Here is a 22119-nt window from a genome sequence, read left to right on the forward strand (position 1 = left end):
CAGGAACCAGCTACTTACCAAAAGTTGTGGGATGCCAGGAGCCAGCTACTTACCAAAAGTTGTGGGATGCCAGAAACCAGCTATCAGCCATGACCAAGGATGAACGAAAATGCAAACTGGAATGGAGGAATGAAGGAAAATTATAATTTACTCTTACACAATCCTTTAGTTATTTTCCAAGTCTCCATTACTTTACTTCAAAGGACACTTCAATCGAATTGAGTATATTTACCATTTGTCAAGCCAAGATCCATCAAAACAGTCCACGCTACACCGATTACCAACTGAAAGAACAGTATCCTCCACGTGCCATTCGATTCGGAGTCTATAATAAAATGGTGAATCCGTAATTAATCGCCATTAATTAGAGAGGAACAATACTGTGTAAACAATAATTATAGTTACGTAAAATGATAAACAGATCAAGTCAATAGTGTGGGAGGGGATGACCAGAGCATAAACATATACTATGTATGTAAGTATGTGTATGTATGTCGTACAGTACACACGGGGTTTCGGGAATTCTTTTCATCTTGCGTCGTATGTACAGATTTTTCGTTTGTAATTGACAAGGACGATCGACTCAATGAATTTTTATAGAAGAAAACGATAAACGGTATAAAACGATTCGTTAGATCATACAGGATTTACACCGATAAGGACAATAAGGACATACATGTTACGTACTAAATAGGTACTACGCATTTGACGCTCGACCAATAGGCAGCGAACCTACCTTCCGATCGTTACGTCCAACGTTGATAGTTCATTCGATGAATTCCAATGACAAAATTAAAGATACAAAGTATTGAAATGGATCAAAAAAATGCACAGATAATTGTGACGTTGAAAAGTCGTAAAACTTTTATCTTTGTAAAGGTCTCTAAGGTAGCGTAACGAATTGCACGAAGAAAGCCGAGAATGGTCGAGGAAAGAACGATATGATTGGTTGAGGCAAGTCATGTGACGTGAAATTGGTTCGAAGACTGACCAAAGCCACAGTGGAGCAGGTCTGTTCGTTCACACAGACGGAAGCAGTATTGGAAGCGGGCAGCGGGCCCAGCCAGCTTGAGAGCACATACGTAGTTTACGAGTGAGAGTACGAGAGTTCGATCGCAGTATCCGGTTTCAGCGGGTGTTGTGCGCGTTGGTGAAATTATCGAGAGGAGAGGTTAAAAAGCGCGGAGAAACGAGCGTTGAAGAGAAGGTAGAAATCGACCGCTGCTCGAAGCGATCCGGGTTTTCTCGAGACACAAACAACGAACGTGGCGTTCGGTGCGCGTACATATAGAGCACATCACGACGACGAGTTATTTGCCGTTAAAAGTAATCTCTCGCGTTCACGAAACGTATGTGTACGCGCGCGTGTGAAACTTGAAGAAATTCCGTGCGAGGCAGCGAAAAAACAAACAACTTGTGTGTCGTTCGCCATCTTGTACCTCTCCAGCTGCGCTTCGCGATAAGCGAACACTGAAAGAGGGAGAGAGAGAGAGCGAGAGAGGGAGATTGAGCGAAAGAGAGATAGAATTCGATCCATACGCGTGTGATTTCGTTCGGTGAGAAGTAAAAGTGCATACGGAGGTGACCAACGGTCACCGAATGTGGTCAAATTCGAGAAAAACGCAATTAGGGAGGACTGCGAGAGAACTCGAAGCAAGCGGGGCGAGGTAGCATCGCGCTCACAGGAGGTTCGTGGGATACCCCACCAAGTTTATTCCTCCGCGTTCCCCCTACCCTGGATTTGCCCTGGACCCGTGATTATTGCGCAGTTAGAAAAATCATCGAATACGAACGTCGACGAAAGCTTGACTGCTGTAGAAAGTGGCCCGCGGACATTCTACGGTGAGTTTACATATTCATTATCGTTCCTCTTACCTTGTATTCGAAATTTCTTATCGAAAGAGACGCGATGTAGCGTCATCGATCACTCGTATTTCATGGTTATGCTCGTTATTCCGTCCGAGCTTAATCACGCTCCCCATATGGTGAACGGTTTCGTACACGGAGCGAATATGACGAAATGATTTTCTACCGGAAGCTTTTCGCGTCGACGACCGTCACGTTTTATTTATGTACACGAATCTTACATTCGCGTATGCTAGCTTTAAGGCCGGTATTGAGAGTCGTTGCTTATTCTTAAGAATCTTAGTTAAGATCATCCTAAGCATTTGCTATTCCTGTCTATCCCATATTTCCAGTTTGTACAGGAAACAGGGACTTAAACAAATGCTTAAGACGATCGTAGATATAAGTAACGACTCTGAATACCGGCTTAAGAGACCGATTCGTTTTCCAGACGGGTCGACTGATCGAGATCGCGAGCGACGGGAGAGCAGCAGAAGTACCGTGAAAAAGGGCAATCATGACGAATTCGGTACCGAAATTGAACAACAAAGTAGGCCGGCAGGGCTCGCCGAACGTCGGCGTCGAACGTCACCACCATCGTTCAAGTGCAATCAAATCGTCAACATTCTTCAGCAACTGCAACAACAACGCAAACACCAATGGTAGATCATCCCATGGTAGAAGTTCGACCGGCGGCAGATCGAGCTGCAGTCCGCAAGGTTCGTCGAAGGGATCGAGGAACTCGCCGCTGCGGTACGAGTACAGTCCGCGCGGCAGCCCGACCAACAGTTTTTACGCGGGTGCCAAGTTTTCCGAGCCGCCGTCTCCGGCGAGCCTTCCCAAACCACCGAGCCATTGGACCGCGAGACTGATGATCGGTTGCCAGCAATCCAACAGAAGTTGCGATATATCAAATCTCAAGATGATACTAAACGTCCAAGCCTGATACCTACAGACCAACGGACCGCTAAGAACGGTAACCAATCTCTAAACAAAAATCGAGGAGACAGGTACGATATCGTCATCGTCGACCCTCTCTCGGATCGAAGGATGATATTTTTTCTTTATCTTCTCTCTCGCTCTCTTACGCTGTGTCAAGCTGTTCGTTCGAGGAACAAACGATACGACAAAACAAAAGTGTTTACAACTGCGCGATAACGCAATCTCTTTATGGACGATTACACGAGGTAACGAGCGCGTTAAACTGGAAAGCGTACGCGCAGCAGAGCACCGGCGTCTTCGATTTTGCGGTAACGAAAGATGCCGAGTGATCGAGATAGAAAAAAAAGAAAGAAAGAAAAAAGCTAACTACGTTTCCTTCAAAACTCTTATACAAACCGTACGAACGTTGAGAATAACGAGACGCGGGTGCGTCTGTCGCGATTCAAGTATATGATATCTTGTAACGATTCTATTATGCGCCGTCTATGAAGATATAAACGTATGTATTTTAGATTATTATTATTATATATGATTAACTCGCAGACACATACACGTATACACACACATACACACACTACACGAACACGATTGTATTATCCGTTTGACGAAATGGTACGAAGACATATGTAGGCGAGCCTGCGTTAGCCATTTTTAGAAACTATAGTTATATATATACAGGTTTTTTTCTCTTAAACGCAAAATTGCTATTTAGAGCATCGTCAATGATATGGTGAAAGTAAGTTTTATTCTTTTCCGGAATTCTTTCCATAGCGGATATTCGAATCATATTTACATTTTGTCGCAGAGCGTATGCCAATTACTATTTTTTTCTTCTCTCTTTTCATTGAAAGACATTTTTTTTATATCTTCAACACGAACCATGAACTTGAAGCGTTGTCACGAACGTTTATCTACTGCTCTTTAGCAGTTATCGATTTTGTCGGGCGTTGAATATTATCGATGAAATTTGTTTGCTCGGTACGGCATCTTCAAGGGATAATCAAATTATTTCTCAAGATTATTTATCGGGGCAAGGCAAAATTGTTGGTTCCTTTATTTATCTTCCGCTATTATCGAAGATAGTCTTACTCGTTTTTTAGCTTCGCGAGAAGTTCCGCGAAGCATCAAGACTTGAGCGACGAGTTTTCAGTGTGCATACAAATGAGTTTAATCGTTTTCCTTTTCTTTTCTTTTAATTAATTACATTTATATAATGCGTCCACTGATGATTGAGGAACAATTGCCCGAACGAATGATCCAATGCTCACGTCCTATGAACGATTGCCACGTATTTCTTTCGCGATTAAGCAATACTTCTGCTTATGTTACCAAATTTTTGTTGACGTTTCCCACAGGCGTCGAATTTCAAATTACATTTAATATGATCGAGGTACATAATTAGATCGAGATTGCTTCGATATCGTTCGCAAGGTAGTTTTTTTTTACCTGTTACTTTTCGATATCGAATGGAATCGCTAGTTGGACAAATTTTTTGTTTCCTTTATTTGAATCTATTCGTTTCGGATGAAACTTTTTTTTCCACAATTTATATTATAATTTCTTTACTCCGGGAAAATGAAACAATCGATTCTTATTTTCGTTCAATCATGCAACTTCTCGCTTTCTTTTCCGTTTCTTCTTTTATCTTCCTTTTTTGTTTTTCATTTGATGACAAACGTTGCTAAATTATTCGAGAGTCCTTTTAGTCAGGAAACACTTCTCTCCTTCCTAATCGAAGGAGACATTATTTTTCGTTTAAATCGAATCGGTTTCGTTTTCCCTTCGGCAATTATTTTCTTTTTCTCGTAAGTTATATAGTTTTTAGGATGATTCGCGAAGTAAGTCTCCGGTGGCATATGTACAAATATTACACGGATCTCGAGGATCAAAATGAGCGTGTACCTACGTACGTATGCAAGGAGGGTGCGAGAGAAAGGGAGAAAAGTTAACGGAAACGTGCAATTTCGAACTTTCGATTACTTTCTTCGCGTTCGTAGTTTTGTAAGATGAGAAATTTTTAATCGTATCTATAGCATCTGACAGCCGGGTATTGCGCGAAATGGTTGATGCTCGATGGTTGATGGTCGAGAGAAATTAAGTACCGCCCGCTGACGTAAAATGAAGACGGAATTTCATCGATTTCGAAGGACATGTAGTTAAGAGTCGAGTGTTGCTGACTGCCGTCGTCGTCGTGATATTAACCGGTTTTCATCGTGAATCTGATTTCTCTCGTGGTGCGACGGCAGAGCAAAGAGGAAGGTAAATAAGTTAAGACCAACTTTGAACCAAGCTCCGTCTTCCATCTTCCGTTTCTTTCGCTCTAACTCTAGTGATTCAGGAACGAACGATGCTTTCGATTCCGATAGTTCTTTCGAGTTGGAGATCTTTCGTAAATGTATAAACGAGGTTCGAGGTTCTTAGAAATTCCCTCGGACGCGAGCCATTTCTTTTCGCTTTCATTCGTCAACGATTTCGGAATACGACTCGACTTCTCCGTACGCTCGCGGTTGGGAAGTAGTAATCTCTGCTCTCGGCGGAAACGGAATAGTTGCCGTCTAATCGGAGATAAAGATCGGGTTGGATCGCAAGTGCGACGTTGACCAAACGTCTCGACGGGGAATAGTTTTTATCAGAGCGGGTATCTTCGCGACGCGTCAGTTTTCACAGGGATACAGATATTACATATACGCAACAAACAGGAAGTAGTACTATGTTTGCTACACGGTAAACAAGTTGCAAAGATCCTTTAAAACATATGTCGTGATTTATTGAAAATATTCATGCGAGGAGAATAATTATTGTTATGATTATTATTATGATTATTATTATTATTATTATTATTATTATTATAATTATTTTCGATTCGTTTGGTGTTTTCGATTCGAAGATGGAAGCGCTAAACATCTCTCTTTTTCTCTTGAAGATATTTCGGAATCCGTATTTCGGTATTCTCCCAGTGATCGTTCATTTCAATGATTAGGTTCGTATGTATTTGTATAAAATGTTGGAACGAGACGCATCCGACGGATAGAACGTAAAGCATTCAGAGCGCGCGGTAAATTTTTTTCTGAATGAGGGGAGAACGGCTCCGAGGGCGCCGAGTAAACGAATTTTTACACTGCCGTCCTATGGGAGATGAAGTTCGAACGTAACGACGAAACATTATATCGTACGTATGCGCGCCCACCCGTTTGCCAATTATTCTGTAGATATACTTGATTAACGCGAGGAGATTCGAGAAGGAAAAATTGTAATTAAAAAACGGCAATTGTAAATGTTCTGTAAAAAGAAATCTGTGTACATACGGTGAACGGAAGGCAGGCGGTCAATGCGTATTATGAATTGTATATATCGCGTATATGAACGTAATGGAATAATAATTATTATCGAGATCTCGGTGGCAACGGCGTTTTGTTCCGTTCCGATCGAGAGCAAAAATCTGACAAAATACAATTGGGCTCTTTCAACTGTAACAGTACGCGTAATTACCTGCTCGAGTCTCGCGAACGAGAGAAAGAAAGAAAGAAAGCTAGTGAAGGTAGAAGGTGACGATCGCTCCGTCCGAGCGATGATCTTCGCGCGATCGAATGGAAAGCAAACGCTTTCTGTCCAACAACTGGGTCGCTACCGTTCAGTAGCCTTTAGGCGACAAACAGAAACATTACGTCCAGTGGACGAGAAGCGATGATGCCGAGAAAAAAAGACGGCCAACTAATTACAAAACGAATAATCAACCAATCGATAATATTAATTTAAAAGACGATAAGAAATTAGCTGTGATGATGACCCTATAGATACTACTAATTTTTAATTGGTAATTCATCAACATATATATATATATATACACATACACACAACACACACATATATATATATATATTATATATTATATGTATATAATTAAACGACAAGGTGGGATAGTTTTAAGAACGTGCAAGTACGACGGTGTACGCTGTGAGAGACAAAGGAATTACCGTTCTTCTCGAGAACAAAGCGCGAATGATAGTATGAGTGAGAGAGAGAGAGAGAGAGAGAGAGACGGGGAGTTTGGATGTGGTGGTATGTGAGAAACATCGCGCGTAAATTACGTACGCATATCGGTTGAGAAAGGCGGGAGAACTTGGAGTATGTATATCTTCGTGTCTTAAAACGAGGAGTTCGCTACCCCTACAGTTTCACTTATCACTGCTACCGATGATCCGTAAAACTTAGAGATCAACGATATAACGTCGTACATGAAAACGAATACGCTCGGAATGAATAACGGGAGATATAGTCTTGGAGGTGCAATGTTTCCAAAAACACAGCGATGGGAAAGAACGAGTTAATATTATTTAAAAACTTTTTCGAGTACGTCCATCTTGCGTGTCGTAATCCACCTTCTTGACTTTAAGACGAGGATATAGCTGATAGTTCTAATTATAAGAGCCAACGAGAACCTGGATCGTTTCGAACGCGAAACGGGAACGAGGTCGGTCGGGAATTTTGATCTTCGAACGCGCTTCCGGTCGGTCACCAGATAACGCGTTTCTTTCCGTTCTCTTTTTCTTTTATCTTCCCGCGAATATTTTCCATCGCTCAAGATCGTAGATCGGAGTTATGCAGGTCTCGAAATAATTACTACTCCGTTTTTTTTTCTATTTCTTCTTTCTTGTTTTACCTTTTCTCGTTTACGATAACGAACGATAGGAGCGCAAAGAAGAGGACGAACTATGCGAGACGATCCATCCTCGATTGGCATTCATTGTGATATTGTAACGTACAAAAAAATCGTTCGTCGCGAGTCACGCGAAAAATCGAGGACAGCAGTTCGCGAAAGCAGGACGAAACGAAATCAAAGATTCTTGCGAAGTCACACGGGCGCATCACGGGATTCGTTTTGCGAAACGAAAAGGCTTCTATTCTCACCGAACTTTTGTTCGCGTTCTTCGTAGCTGATCAGAAATATAATTTCCGATGCCTCTTCAAACGTTTTATTTCCTATGTAGAATCCCCGACATACGTGGCCAATCGCGTCCTTTGTTTCCGAGTAGAATTCGTAATATTACATCGATTTAAAAAAGAGTAAAGAAGAAAAAGTAAAGAAGGCATTTACTTACTTATACATAAAGTGAACTTTGAGAAACATGAAAGTTACGTCGTGGAGAGGTTTCGGCGAGTACTAAGCAGCTGTCGTTCGTTACGCGAGCATAACGTTATCGACTGGTGCGTTTCTTTGTTATTCAGTTATACGTGTGTATAGCAAGTAGACGCATACGTAGAAGTACCGTGACGCGCCCGTGTCCCATCGGCGAACATTACGCGGCATACGAGCAGTACGAGTGCGCGTACTTACATACGTGCATATATGTAGGTCCACGTCCACGCGTTGTTCGATCGTCCCATTTTTCAATCCCGTACACTATCGTACCTTTCGAACAATTTTGCTTTGTTGATCTTGAGACGAAGCTGATCCGTAGATCGTAATTATTATCAATCGTAGTTGAATTTCGCGTAATTGGAACGGTATAACAAAAAAATTGAGGCGGAATACTTATTATCGTATGAAAACGGAAGGAATGAGTTCGTTCGCTCGTTTGCTCGCTCGATCGATTCGAGGAATTGATCGAAGGTTTGATCCTGCGTCGCGCACGTTCTCTCTTTTTCTTGGATCCGGGAAATAGGTGTGGAAGCTTCGCTGGGACTTTCGCGTTCGATTCGCGTTATTAGATCGCAACGCAGTCGTATGGATTCTCGTGATGAGAACTTTGTTTCATCGGCCGAAGATCAGTTCCGATTTCGGTCGCAAGTTTCTCTTCGATGTTTTTAGCGCATTCGCATAGTTACCGTACTGGGCGATTATGTTATTCGTAGAAACGTTTCTTCTCAATTTCAACGTTTCCTCTTTTCAATTAAAGTTTTAATTAGGTGTACGGAGGTGTACACACACTCCCTCCTTTTTTTTAAATCAATGGTCTAATTGTAAGTCTAGTCGACGATAAAATTAACAAATGACGCGGGGCAGAGGGCATGAACGTCTCGCTATTTATCGGATATTCATGATTCACGATTTGCTTTACTCTAATTAGATATTTGTTAAGTGATCTATTCTTTTCGAGACTGAAACGTTTTTGTTTCAGTATGAAATTGCGCGCGATGTTAAAGAGCAGAGAAAAACGATCGGTGCGAACGTTTACATATCCGTACCAATTCTCGTCAAGGAAAGAATACCGGTGAATGAAACAAGTCAGGAATTCGCGGCTGAACGAAAAAGAAATCGCGCCGATGAAATGTGGTGCGAAACGTCTTCGAACGAGAGAAACCGGGCCGCGCCTCGAAACGTTTCACCCTCCAAAGTATTTTGTCGCGAGGGAATTTCGAGGCGCGACTCGCTCGTCGAAAGTCAAAATTTATATTTCGCTGATCGTTATATCGGAACACAAACACAGTTACACGAAACACTATGTCGATTAATCGATTAAGCCTTAAATTTAGAATTAAGTCGAACGGTATGGTGAAGCGGAGGCGGAGGTAGGAAGGAGAGAAGGGACGAACAGAGGGAAGCGAAGCCCTCGTCTTTTCGTAAGCGTTCATCAATGGTTCATTAATGGTACGCGTCATATCGATTTGTTTCCTCTTTTACTTCGACGGACACGGTCGTCTGTACGACGCCGAATTCGTACACACTGATTCGTATCTTTAAGTCGTCGACTCGACGTCGTAAAACGATCGTAATAATTATAAATTCGAGGCACGCGTTTATGAACACTCGTAGTAGATCGCAGGCAATTCGACGTCGCCTCGAGTTCGAATCGATTCGCATCGAATCCGAGGCGACGCAAAATCGAACGGTCTCGTCGGGTTACGAGCGGTTCCATGGCGCATATGAAAAACAGATTTTCCAAGGGCGCACATTAGACGAATGATACGTACCCGAATACGATTTTTATCTACGGTAGCGACGAGTCCCTCTCGAGCCATCGATCGTTTACTCGTCAATTTCATAATGCATCATTGACGAGCCTATCGACGACAATATTTTTTATCCCCCTTCCTGCTGCTGCTCCTGCTGCTGCTCGTGAAAGTCTAAAACCGCGTCAGCCAACGCGATGCCTCGTCGTCGCAAAACGAAATCTCTTTTTTCCACTTTCGCTCTCGCGTCCGAGATGAAAATCGTCGAGGCACGACTGACAGAGGGGAGGAAGAGAGTCAAAGAGGGTATGAAACGAGTGAGAGACGCGTTCGTCTTTAAATACGCGAAACGAGTAAATAAGAATACGTGATCGCGTAGCGCGGCGTTGTTCCGATGCACGCACGGGCTGACATGAAAACGTAAAATGTAGATTGAAAACGGACGAGCCACTCGCCCGCGATGATTAAACAAACAAAACGCACTGACTATTTTAGCGAATCGAGAATCGACCATGTACCTTGTTACGATAATATATACTTTGCGCGTGTTTTCCGTTCCGAGTTCGATCGTCGAAGCGTGCGTGCGAGAGTGCGAGCGTGCCAAATGGAAAATGTGAATGCGAGTCTGCGTGCCTGCGTGCGTGAGAAAAATCTTAAATATAAATAAGCGAATCTGAGTTCAAGACGAAGGGAGAGATGCGCGGAGCGATAAATGCTCCGAAACGAGGACGATACGAACGCGTTTTGCCCCGCGCAAAAGGTCGCTCGCCTTCTTTACGAATGAAAAGCGAATCGAACGCGATTCGGTCGGCAAAACGCGTCCGTCTAGCTTCTCGATTTCTCGCACGTGGAGAGCGATCCGGTGCGATCGTTCTATAAAAACGAAACCGAAAGATAAAAGAAAAATAGCTACGAGGATGTTTGAACTCGTGCAGAGCGCTCGGTGCGCGCGCGCGTTTCAATGACGAACAAATTCTGCGGAAAACATCGACGTATAATATAATCGTGTCGTCGTCGCTCGCACGTGCGCGACAATAATTTTTCCTACGCGTAGCCAGTGTGTCCGAGGGTGACACGTCGCTTTTTCTTCCCCCTTCGTTTCGAGGCTCTACGAGGCGAAGCGAGCAACGTTTGCGCGAACCGACGAACGAACGATACGTACATAGTACGTACTTCGAATCGAGTCAATTATCAAATTACTCGCGCTGCCAGATGTTCATTACTGCTTTTAATCGGTCAGTGACCTATACAGATCCGTGTAGACACAGCTACGCAAGCTAAAGGGACGAGACGTCGTCGTCGTCGTTATCGTCATCTTCGCGATTCGTAGATCCACAGGCTTTTGCGCGTCAACGACAACGTTCGCTGTTACAAAAGTCGCTAGTTGCAAAGTCTCTGACGAACAGTGAATATGCGAACATTACGTTATATCCGAATTTCGATTGGCTATCTATTTCGATTATCACTTTTGCGGTCATTCACGTTCTGGTCTTGTTGAGTCACGGATATCGTGGAAATTCTAAGCGATGATCTTCGCTTTCAATTTCGAATTAAATTGCTCCCGGATGCCCCGAACGCTTCGTCGTTGACAAAGACTGAGACTACGAATCTCGAAAGGACGAGTAACTTGGAAAGTTATCGAGACGAAACTAATCTAAAGAAAAAAATGGCCTTTCTCTTAAGCGCAGATGTTTCTCCTTCGTCCTCGACTACGCGTATATGTAATAATTCTACGAACCGCGTGATATTTCTTCCGATAGTTTCCTCTTTTATTTGAATTTCTTTTCCGTTCCCTCCTGCACCTCCTCCTGCTCCTCCTCCTCCTCCTCCTCCTTTTCCCCTTTTGTAAGTTTACATTTTTACACCGAGCATCGCTGTACAGAGCATTGTTCCGCGAAACTCTGGTCCGCTTTAAACCGAACGTCGAGTATGAGTATACAAGTGAACAAAAATAATGTGAACTACGAACGAGATAACGATTTCGTACGAAGAAACTTGCCTACCTCGGAAGCGACAGGTTGTTTTTTGTTCAGCCGCTTTATAGCTACGATTCACGAGTCGTGCTTTCAACGATGAAAAACCCCCTTTCAAACGTATTATTTCGTCGCGCGAAAAATGAGAAAATAATGAAGCGTATATAGAAAATGAAAATGAACAGATATCGTTCGATAACAAGAGATGTTTTCTTCGACTTGCCGATAATACTTCGGCGATCGACCTGTCGCCTTTGAGAAGTTCGCGAGCCCGATCCGATCGCGCAACAAACAAAAAAATAAAAAAAAAACAGAGACGACCAGAACTTTTGTTCTGTCGTTCCTCAACGAAGGTCGTATCGACGAGTTCATTGTTAGCCAGTAAATTATATAGTTGTACAAGTAAGGATTACCGAGTCGCGATCTTTGTGACGAAGATGGTCAAAGAATCACGGGAAGGACGAGAGTTCGAACGGTGACGAAGACGACGACGACGACTATGATAAATAATGTTAAACGATACCGATCATTTTTTCTTTCGCGTCTCTTCGATCAAACTCCGTCGCGGACACGAGTCTTTAGGATAATAAGAATAGAGATATATAACGTATAGCTATTATTGTAAAAGGAAAAGACACATCCACACACACACATACACAGAGAGAGAGAGAGAAGCTGTACAATTAAGGTTCGACTCGAGCGCATATATAAGAAATAATGTATCGTAAAAAGCTATTGTATTAAGGATGCATTTTTCGCGTAACTTTCTTTTCGGAGGAGGATCGATAAAACAAGGGTAAAAAAAAGTGACGGAAGAGAAATAGCCAGTTGTACATATACGTGAAACGTACTAAAATGAGAAATCGAATCGTGCGAGTCGTGGTGAGCGGAAATAGAATATTTTATTATGTAAAAAATGAGATTGCGGTGATGGACTGAAAGAAGAGGAAGAAACAAGAGGAGAAGAAAGCGATTCATTTTTTAATACGATGTGTATGGCTGCTGTTTATTTTCGAACGCATGTTTCGAGTCGGCGATCGAGACGGTCCTCTCGTCTACGGATCTCTTTTCGTGGCCTCGATCTTGCGAATGACGCGTGTGTAATAAAGTTGGAGAGGAGCCGGATGAGAACGAAGAAAGGTGGCGATACCAGCTGGATCGATGAAGGTCGTCGCTACGCGCAACAACGAGATCATTTTATCGTACGAAATGGAGACCTGGTAGCTTTTGTAACACGATAAAAAAAAAGAGAAACGATTCATGTGCAAACTACTATCGCACCAACGTGTATCAAAGTACCGAGTCCCGATTCACGAATCCGAGCCGATCTCTCGCAGAGATCGCCAGCAACAATTTTACCAACGAATCGTTCGTGTACACACGCGCGTGAATCGAAGACAAGTGAGACTGTCGACTGGACGTATTTCCCAATGGATCGTCTCATTTTATTCGAACGACACATGTCGATACACGAGAAAATGGAAGGACCAAGAAGAAGAAGAAGAAGAAGAAGAAGAAGAAGAAGACAAGAGGATGACGGGAGCAAGTAACGATGGCCTGATCGACGAGAATGGATCATCGATTGGCCACCTTTCCGACGCGCATCCCGTCGTTTTCTTGACAAAACGATCGTCTCGTGTTTGCGCGTCCGACGTACGCCGTGACACCGTATCGCAGACGATGGAATACACGCACGTGAGAGATACCGATACCTAAGAAGAGGAAGAGGAAGAAGAAGACTCGAAATCTGTTCGACGACACAGTTAACGATAACGCGCCCGTTCCGAGGATCGATAGAGGAGCTATTATTTTTTGCCGTATTTTCTCCTATCGGAATAGATGGAAGGTTTGAGGCGCGGTCGCTTTTGCGACGAGCCAAGAGAAGATTCGAGAAGAAGATACAGCGAAGAAGCAGCGATTCTCAGCGACGATGAAACACGCAAACTTAAAGGAATGCTTGCACACGTCATGGTATAGATTAGAAACGAAACAATCGAATCGAGCGTGACCATGGCAGAAAATGTATAATGCCTTTCCGGAAGAGGATGCATGAAAACAGTTTCGAATGAAAACAAGAGCGAATGCGAGAAGATTTCTAAAAAAAAAAAAACATCTGAAAAAATGTCTTTTTGATAACAAAAAGCGCCAAAAAAATCAATGTATAAAATCGACGAAGAATGTATGCGCGAAGCTGGTGGAATGAATGAAAGCATGACCGAAGAAGAAGGAGAGAGAGAAATAGGAGGTGGTAAGACGAGCGGCAGAAGAGAAAAAAACGTGTGCGAGAAGACGGAACTACGAAGTTAAGAGTGCGTCGTCGATATTGCGCGGTAATAAGTTTACGAAGCTGATCGGAAAGTTTAAAAATGAATGGAAACGCCGAGCAAGTAGGAACTATGTGAAACGGATTCTGGATGCAAACCATTGAAGTCTGATACATGACCGGAATCGAGTCACTCGAGAAACTGTATTTCAATGAACGGCACAATCACGTAGGTGGGACACGGACGTACTTACGCTCGTCCGCATACTCCTCGTGTACCAAAATCTAGACGTCGATTAATAATACTGGACGCGCGTGTAACGGCGCTGTTACTACCCACTCGTAAGTAGGTCGCAGCGTCGATCGCGAAACGCAAAAGTTCGATACAGCGAAAGACGAAGAGAAAGCCGATGTCCGACGGAGGAAGAACGCCTGAAAATGTTCTCGATCGATCAGTTCTCGAAGCCTCGAACCGTTTAGCTTTTAAAAAACGATATATATGTAAAACATATTGATACATTCATAGTAACATACATCGTAACGAAAGTTTCTTCGACCGCGAGTAGTTCAACGCACGGATGAAGGCAGCATCTTCGAAGGAAGAAACAGAAATTATGAAGACGAAGAAGTGAATCGACGTACGGAGGAAAATTTTCACAAACTACGTTTCCTTGCACGATAGACAATCTTTGTCCACGCTTTATTTCTTTCTAATCCCCTACCTCCCCCCTCCCCCAAGCATCCTTTCGTCCTTTCCTTTCTTTTTACTGTACATGCTTAAACCTGAATGCAGAGAGAACGACGAGCAAGAGTGCACGCGACGGAGAGACGGAGAGACGGAGAGGGAGAGGGTGAGCGAGGGAAGAAGAGAAATGCAACGCAAACTTTACTTTCGAGCACTCCAGCCGTCGATCGATTTTACTACGAATCTTATTTTTTCCTACCTTGCGCTATACATCACATTATGTATATCCCGTCCACATTTCCTCTTTTGCTATCCCCATTTTTCTTTAGGGCCCTTCTCAGGGCCCGCAAATGTTTCGCAAACGCAGCGACAACTCTCGTACGTAACCGTCCTTTTCTCGAACCACAGCCCGTCTTCTTCAAGATGAACAACTGAAACCGTCCTTTTCAGGACGAACCACAGCTCGTCTTTTTCAAGACGAACAACCGAAACCGTCCTTTTCAGGACGAAACATCCGAAATCGTCCTTTTCAGGACGAACCACAGTCCGTCTTTTTCAGGACGAACATCCGAAATCTGTCCTTTTCAGGACGAATCACAGCCGGTCTTTTTCAAGACAAACATCCGAAATCGTCCTTTTCAGGATGTAGATCGAACGTCATCTGCGTCTGACCATTTGGTATCGTTTTCAGAATTATTTTCAGGAAGGAGTGAGATTCGACCAGCTGTACGAAGCTGAACGAGAATGATCCCCATTTCTTCGCGACGCGGTCGTCGTTTCTCTTGGGTAGTGAGGGTACGTCTTGTATTGTACATGATCACCGTGACGTAACTTTTATTTGTCGATTTTGTTTTCGTTGCAGCGATACGAGACGACACGTAAGTAACAAGTGACGAATGCCATCGATATTTAGTATGACTCATCCAGATCTCGATCCGATAAGTACTCGGAGTCGTTTTACGACACCGTTGTAATAAATATATTTTTAATCTTTCTGCTAGCATTTTCCTGTTTGTCTCAAAATCTCGTATAGTCTTCTGCTAACTTGGAAATTGTCCGACGTATCACAACGACGGTGTCGGTTATTACTATTGAATGTAGATCAGGAATCGGAAAAAATAAAGACCTTTTTACAGGAAAAGGAAAGAACTTATTTTTATTTTTTATTATCCATCGCGTAATGCTCGAAGGCTTGTTTTCGATCCTTATAATTCGGTCACAATCGTCTCGGTACCTTCCAGATCTCTAAGTTTCCTCGGGTATCACCAATCGCCACCAAATTCCTGCCAGCCGAATATAACGCGGAGCAATGAATCTTATGTACCATACGCGTGTATATTATATACTTACTCATTAGGATCGACACAGAGACAACTAGAATTTTGTCTATCCGGTGATTCAAAATTCGCGTTAGTCACGAGTCTACCGTCGGTGACGTCATACAGTCCGATCTTCGGGCCGACTCCGTAAGTCGCTAAAATATCTCGATTCCAGGTCATCCACGTCAAACCTATGATCGTATTTTCTGAAGAGATCGAATGCAGGCAATCGTGCTGGAACAACGATCCGAATTCGTTACGGTGACTACGGTGCATTGCCATTACGCGAACACGAGACACGTTACCTTTTCGAAATCGTATATGCGAATCTCCTTGTCCGTCCCGGCAGCGACGAAGATACTCCGAGTCGGAGAACATCGGACGCACGTCACGCTACCACCTTCGTATCTCTCGTACTCGGCTATCACAGGATCCACCGTCGCATCGTCGCCTGTGATCGAACGAAGTCACGCGTATATCTATGTTCATCTTTTGCAATCGTATGGCCCCTATTCAGAGTCGTTACTTATTTTTAAGATCGCCTTAAGCATTTGCTTAAATCCTTGTTTCCTGTACACGACAGACGATCTTAAAAATAAGTAACGACTCTGAATACCGACCAATGTATTCGTACCTTGGACAGTAGGGACGACCGGGTCCATGGTACACTTATACAATCCACCGGACAAGGTACCAACGACAAAGAACATGGGATCCTTGGACGAGAAATCGAAGGTAGTGACGCACGATCCAGGCTCGACAGCTCGGGCTTCGCGCGTTCCGCCGGCACTGCGCGTCCTCGAGCTCTCCGTTTGATCATGTTCCTTAGCGACTTTCAATCTAAGACCGCGAGACGTGATCAAGCGAGGCGAGGTCATCGCGATTACCTCTGTCTATGTACGTCCTTAATAGATTACCGTTTGAATGCGCGAGCGATCGTATGGTTCGCAGTCATTTTATGAACCAAGATGTGACCGTCCTTGCCAGAAGTGGTCAGCAACGATACGTCGCCGTTGGCGGTCCTCGCGTTCCAGTGGACTCCAGTCACGCTGTCGTCGTGCGTGCAAACTACCGTCGCCGGGGCCGAGCTCGCGTCTTCCCTCAAGTTCCATACTACGACGTCTCCTTCGCATCGGTACAAAATGTTATCATTATTTTCGTCCATAAGTCCTTCCCGTCCACACGTTTACGTTACCGTTGAACAAGCCGACTGCTACGATCGACGGTTCGGTCGGATGATGAGCCATCGCAGTCACACATCCGTTAGCTTCTAACGTCTTGCTCGGTTCGTCGGCGAAAGTACCACCCTGTCTCGTTCGCTCGTACAGCACTATCTTGGACAAATGTTCGCACCATGTGCGGTGCTGAGTAACGCCATAGGAAACGACCAGGGTTCCTCCCCCGATGCTCCAACACATATCGGTCATCTTCATCTGACGAAACGACGCGAACACGATTTCAAACGGTACGATGAGCGACGATCAACTCAAATGGTGTTACATACTATGTAGCTACTAAGTACCTGCGAATCCGATCCACCGGTGGTTTTAATGGTTTGCAGCAATCGAGTACCAGCGACCGATTCCTCGTCGGTGTTCGGCTCATAATCGTCGAACGCATCGGTTCCATACGACTCGTCCAACGCTTCCAACACATTCGGTGTCACTCTATTTAAAAATTCTGCCAATCTATCGTAGTTCACCTTCGGTTCCCTTTCATCTCCGGTCACCGTTTGAGTCTGACACCAACGAAAAGTTACGGTTTGAACGAAAGTATCGTTACTGTAAAATATACTCGTTATTCGATACCTCGATCGTCCTAGTCTCGACCGTTTGCGCGGGTCTCTCGTTGTAAACTATTTCCGTCGTTTGCACGTTCGCCGATAGTTGCGATCTGAAAAGTGATCGATGATAATGAATGAACGATATCGACGAACAGAGAACGGCAGATGATTTATGCGACGCGATGACGCTCTCCCACGTACTTTGCTATTGACAATTGCGAGTCGAAACTCACAGCTTCCACCGATCGATCGCCGAACATGGTTGATTCATAAAAAGCGACGTTCGATCCGAGAAACGTTCTCTACGACTTTCGATTAAATACTGTCAGAGTCTGACTCAACGGAACGCGTCGTTGACCACTGCACCCACTTCCACGGCACTGGCCGGGTAGTTTATGAGATCGTGGTACCGACGACGACGATGCTTCGACCGTTCGACGTAGCTGGGTGCCACGGAAACAACGTTTCCTTGGCAACGCCACCGACGCGACGCGGCGACGCGCCTACCGAACGGGAACGGTCAGGGTCGGTCGTCCGGCGTCGTTAGTCGTTGAGAGATTCGCGCAGTCACGGACGATCGAAAGACAGCGAGCATTTAACGACACTATTAATTCGTACGCTGCGAGTCATCGCACCGGACGCGTACCTGAGGATTCATTTCTACGATGCGAGTATTCGAGGATACGACAACTGAGCGAACTCGACCGGCTGCTCTTTGACCGTCGGCAGACCGCATACAATCGTAGAAATGGATTCGATTCGTTTTGCCCGAAGCGATTATTAGAGTTTCGCTGTTCGCGTTCGCGACTCGTTAAACGTTGCTCATTACTCGTTCCTCGTCGGCATTGCGTTCGATCGTTCGGAGTGAGTCGATATCGCAAGACACGGAAGCACTGCATGCGATATAGTACGGCGAACGAAAGATGGACAGTAATTACAGAGCGAACATCGGCAAGTGGCTTACCCCGCGGTTGTCCGACGCTACGTTCCGCGTCGGGCAACCTCGGTGGTTCGACGACGCGTCTCGACTCGCCGAGAGAACGAGCGACCTCGCGGAACGCATAACTCTGGTCATTCGAGATACGATCACTGATCCCAGATCTTGCGATACCGAGGTGTCGTCTATACGCTATACACGCATGTCTCCTCAGCTTCGGCATGTCCTCAGAGTCGTTACCTGACCGCCGATTTATTTCGCATTTAGGTGTACAAAGGAATCGCGAACGATTTACGCGAAATCGTGAAAGAGTACGAATCAATCGGTGCGGCGGCGTCAAAGAACTTCGACTCGCACCCGATTTACGCGTACAAAATGCGAAATTTCTCTGCGGTGTTGAAGCGGAAAATGAAGGTCCTCGCGAAGCTCGTTCGGAATTTGATCGACACGATCGTAGATCGCGACGCGGACGAGATGATCGAAATTATCTTCAGGTGACAAGCTCGCGAAACGACCCGGTTCGCTGATAGCGGCCGTATTACTGTATCGTATGTACGAATTTCGCAGATTGGTGAACGTTTACAACGATATTTTGGACCAGGACATCAATGCCTTGAAATCGTCAACGAACGTTTACCGCAACGATTGTCCGTACATGTTGGAACCATTGAAGAAGATGTCGGTCACGCGAATATTGCAGGTGAGACGCTCGTTGCCGCAGCTGTCGCGACCGGAACACGACTCCTTCTGTTCTCGAATCTAGTCTCGGGCTCGCCCTCGCCTGGCTTTCAGATGCTGGCTAAAAACCGAGCGGAAGAGTCCTGCCACGAGTTGATCGAGTGCCTTCTGGCAAGATACGAGCCTCGCAAGAGAACCGATCCGTCGTCGACGACGTCCGGAGATGCTGAAGTCGTCGGTACCGATGCCGACGCCGGCGACGCATCAGAAGATTCCAGTATCGAGATCTACAGGTCAGCGATGCATCAACACCGCGCTAACTCGTTTCTCCGTCATCCTGATCTCTCCTCCCTTCACGACGACCATGCGATTCTATCTCGATCGATTCGTAGAACCTTGACGAGACACTTGACGCCCCCGACCTGTGAGAACGTGTCGTCGACGCGGAACGAGTCGGAGACTTGCTCGAACTTAGAGAGCGTTCAACAATTGGTCGATGCTCAGAACGAGCAAGCGTTGAGACTGGTGAACGTCGCGCAAATCGTTTCACCAAAACTATTAGGGAACGACGCGCTGAAGATTATAAATGGTAACGGTAATGGTAACGACGAACAGCTTTATCCACTGTACGCGTATCAATTGGTCATCGTCCCACGACTTCGTGTCAGCGCGTCGTGTTTAAATTAGCTCGTCTCTTTCCGCATGAAAACGAAACGATTTACGATCGGACGCACGGTACGCACCGAACGAAAGACGAGACGACGTTGAGGAGCAGCGCGATGAGAAGAGCAAAGAATTATTATCGAGAAATCGCATGGGCAGCCCTATCGGCGATTCTGGATCACGTCGTTCTTTGGTGGTCTCCGGAAGCTCTTGCCACGCGTCACAGTCATGGGGCGCGTCAACTCGAAGACTGGCTGAGCCAATTCGTCCAGAGGAATCGCGGTAAAGATGGTCTCGGTTGCGTACGAACGTTCACGCATACACGTTCACACATATCGCACTTGCCCGACGTGTCCGAATCATTTTCAGTGCCGCAAACGGTCAGATCGGCGTTGCAGAATCTTTGCGACGCTTTAGGATACCACGCGACCATCACCGAATGGGACCATCTTTTCAGATCGTCTTACACCTCGTCTTTCGAATGCCAGTCGAAGACGTCCACCGAGGTGAACGACTTTTCTTTCCTTATCTTTCTTTTCTGTTCTTTTCTTTTCCTCGATCGCGTTTCGCTTAGGCGTTTCGAGCATTGATATCAATTAGATATAGACACATGCGCGTTCGCGTAGATAGATCCGTCGTCGGTGAACCACTTTCAGGGGACGGACACCGGTCAAAAGTTCGGAGAATTGTTTCGATCGTTGGTCGAATCGAGCAACGAATGCGAAGCGGGTGGCGAATGGGTGATCGGTGCACCGTTAACGGAGCTCCCGCTCTCGGAACAGATCGTCGTTCTTCATCGATTGGATCATTCGATACACACCGCGAGACTGTGGATCGTACAGGAGGCAAAGATCATAGCTCATACCTGGGAGCTAGACGTATTCTTTTTTCTGATCAAGCGCGACGTAGCGAATTTCTTGGAAAAACTTTCTTATTTAAAGGTATTCACGTATAGCGAATAACACAAACGCGAAGACGCGAAGCGTGTTGTCGTAATGGATCTCTTTTATATACGTTACAGCTCGCCGATCACGGGAACGCGCTCTCGAGCGATTCCATCAGCGTTCAGGTCTACGTTTGCGCTAAGATGAGGGCGAAAATCGTCTCTGAAGTGAACGTCAACGTGAATCTACTTCGAGTAAAGTAATCCCACTTCTCTGTGTTCGACGGTAATCGCGATCGCGATTTCTCGTTGATATTGAATACGGCGAGTACGTAATCGGTCACGTATAAGTAATGGTACGCGTGTCCGCGCAGAAGTGTCCCGCGAAATGTATCGAGATTCTCGCCAAGATCTGCCGGATCGTGAGTCTGGCTAATCTGCACATGTGCTTCCCACGAACGAGTCATTGGAGAAAAGAAAGCGACGTCGGGCCGATAGCTGCCAGCCTTTACGTGGAACCCTATTTCGGTAAAGAGCAAACAGAGACTCTCTGAATTCTCCCTCTCTCTCTCTCTCTCTCTCTCTCTCTATAATTTGAATCCGACGAGATTTCTAAGCTACTTGTTCCTCATTCGCGCAGAGAGAGTACTACTTCCAGTGTTGGAAGTCGTTCAAGATCCAGAGACGTCCAACATGATCCTAAAAATCATGTGCGAGGCGTGGCTGGATTACATTTATTCGCATCGTATCAAATTCAGGTAGGTGAATCGAAATTAGGCACGATTCTCGATGGATCTCGAGAAGCTCGACGAAAACCGTGAAAATGTATTATTTTCTCAGCGAACACGGCGCGTTGCAATTGCTCGCGGACTTTGCGTACGTGTCGAAATGGGTGGAGAATTGCACGATGATCTCGCAGAACGTACGGAGTCAGCTGCTGAAAAATGAAGTCCTTCGAAGATGCGAAGGAGTAGGCCGGTTGCTTCTTCGACATCCCGGCGAAGCCATCTCTATGCGAAAACGGCTCGGTAATCGATCGACTATTGCGAAAAGTAGCATCACCGAGGAGAGATCACTAAAGAGTGGCAGACTTATGGGACTTTGTATCGCATGAAAGAGTCTGCAATTTTAGATACCCTTTAAAATATATTGCCACTGGTATTTGGTGTGCATTCGCGAAGTTGGAAGAAACAACTGACTTGAGGACATACAAGCCTAAAAAGTTTAAAATTTCTTACGCTTTTTAGAATACAATTC

The 22119-nt window shown here is 45.0% G+C and overlaps 3 protein-coding genes across 4 annotated transcripts in view; 2 read left to right on the top strand and 1 right to left on the bottom strand.

Annotated features, from left to right (window-relative positions):
• Window positions 1-2362: 2362 nt before the first annotated feature.
• Window positions 2363-2791, top strand: LOC108628794 (proline-rich nuclear receptor coactivator 2 A). The gene has a single exon (XM_026816764.1). It carries the CDS (start codon window positions 2363-2365, stop codon window positions 2789-2791), a length of 429 nt encoding a protein of 142 aa, XP_026672565.1.
• A 12941-nt stretch (window positions 2792-15732) lies between these two features.
• LOC108628727 (WD repeat-containing protein 34) lies at window positions 15733-18101 on the bottom strand. The gene is made up of 9 exons (XM_018030821.2): window positions 17903-18101; window positions 17727-17811; window positions 17441-17656; window positions 17114-17351; window positions 16836-17043; window positions 16553-16758; window positions 16224-16369; window positions 15950-16152; window positions 15733-15882 (listed from the first exon to the last, which is right to left on the bottom strand). Exons 1-9 carry the CDS (start codon window positions 17959-17961, stop codon window positions 15816-15818), a joined length of 1428 nt encoding a protein of 475 aa, XP_017886310.1. The 5' UTR covers window positions 17962-18101; the 3' UTR covers window positions 15733-15815.
• A 499-nt stretch (window positions 18102-18600) lies between these two features.
• LOC108628768 (coiled-coil domain-containing protein 142) overlaps window positions 18601-22119 on the top strand; it is a 4366-nt gene continuing 847 nt past the window's right edge. Inside the window, exons 1-12 of one of the 2 annotated variants that reach the window (XM_018030924.2) lie at window positions 18601-18816; window positions 18906-19132; window positions 19206-19338; window positions 19431-19609; window positions 19709-19905; window positions 20070-20261; window positions 20349-20485; window positions 20636-20920; window positions 21001-21117; window positions 21237-21390; window positions 21503-21620; window positions 21703-21890. In XM_018030924.2, the coding sequence (XP_017886413.1) occupies window positions 18625-18816; window positions 18906-19132; window positions 19206-19338; window positions 19431-19609; window positions 19709-19905; window positions 20070-20261; window positions 20349-20485; window positions 20636-20920; window positions 21001-21117; window positions 21237-21390; window positions 21503-21620; window positions 21703-21890 (2119 nt within the window). In that variant the 5' untranslated portion in view covers window positions 18601-18624. Of the gene's footprint in view, window positions 18817-18905; window positions 19133-19205; window positions 19339-19430; window positions 19610-19708; window positions 19906-20069; window positions 20486-20635; window positions 20921-21000; window positions 21118-21236; window positions 21391-21502; window positions 21621-21702; window positions 21891-22119 lie in introns of both variants that reach the window. The other variant, XM_026816741.1, reaches the window with a different exon arrangement.

This window comes from Ceratina calcarata, unplaced genomic scaffold (genome assembly GCF_001652005.2).
Source record: "Ceratina calcarata isolate Rehan_Ccalc_2016 unplaced genomic scaffold, ASM165200v1 scaffold54, whole genome shotgun sequence".
Classification (NCBI taxonomy): Eukaryota; Metazoa; Arthropoda; class Insecta; order Hymenoptera; family Apidae; genus Ceratina; species Ceratina calcarata.